At 65.2% G+C, this 713-nt stretch overlaps 1 protein-coding gene across 1 annotated transcript in view; it reads right to left on the bottom strand.

Moving 5' to 3' along the window:
- Positions 1-430: 430 nt before the first annotated feature.
- Positions 431-713, bottom strand: part of LOC104507119 (putative cation exchanger C521.04c) — a gene marked incomplete at its 5' end in the record, with an annotated part of 3075 nt that continues 2792 nt past the window's right edge. Inside the window, 1 exon segment of the mRNA XM_010148296.1 lies at positions 431-504. Coding sequence (XP_010146598.1) covers positions 431-504 — 74 coding nt within the window.

Raw genomic sequence — 713 nt, 5'->3', positions numbered from 1 at the left:
CTAGTACCACCAAGAAACCTCGTGTGGTCAGAGCCGAGACCCCCCAGGGCCAGGATCGCCCCCGGCTTGGGAGGGCGAGAGGCTCCTCTCGGGCACCTTCTCCCAGTGCAATGTCCCAGGGGAGGGGTCTGTCCCTGACACCACACTGAGCCCCCTTCAGGACTCTACCCCGAGGACAGTTTTCCCCTTGGCCACGCACACGTGTGGGCTGGAGATTGCCCCGCGCCGTGCTCTGGTGTCCAGGCTCCCTCCAGGTTTGGGAGTGTGGCCGTGGCCACCCCCTTTCCCCCCAGTGACGCCCTGGAGACACCCCGCCGGGGGCGCCAGGCGGCAGCACCAGCTTTTCCAGCCCGGCCGAGTCCCTGAGACACCGGATAACGCCCCAACGAGCGCGGAACCCAATGGGAGGGTTGGGAAAAGAGTCCAAACCTCAGCAACCGCTGGGCGACGGGGCGAAGAAGTACACGGCCAGGAGGATGAAGTAGACCATCACCAGCACCGTGCCTAGGGCAGACAGAGACGTGGGAGAGGGTTACTCTCGGGAGCAGGGAGGGAAGTTGCTTCTCAGACCCTCTGAAGGGCCCCGCTGTGGGGGGCTGTCACGCTTCTCCGCGACACCTCAACCAAAAGGGGTCTGAAACCCCCTCTAAGGGTGAAAAGCTGCAGGGTGGCAGCTCCAGCACCGCCGAGACGGTCACCCAAACCCCCCCCCG

The sequence above is a fragment of the Eurypyga helias genome, unplaced genomic scaffold (assembly GCF_000690775.1).
Source record: "Eurypyga helias isolate BGI_N326 unplaced genomic scaffold, ASM69077v1 scaffold35733, whole genome shotgun sequence".
Taxonomy (NCBI): Eukaryota; Metazoa; Chordata; class Aves; order Eurypygiformes; family Eurypygidae; genus Eurypyga; species Eurypyga helias.
This window is presented reverse-complemented; position numbering and strand designations above follow the sequence as displayed.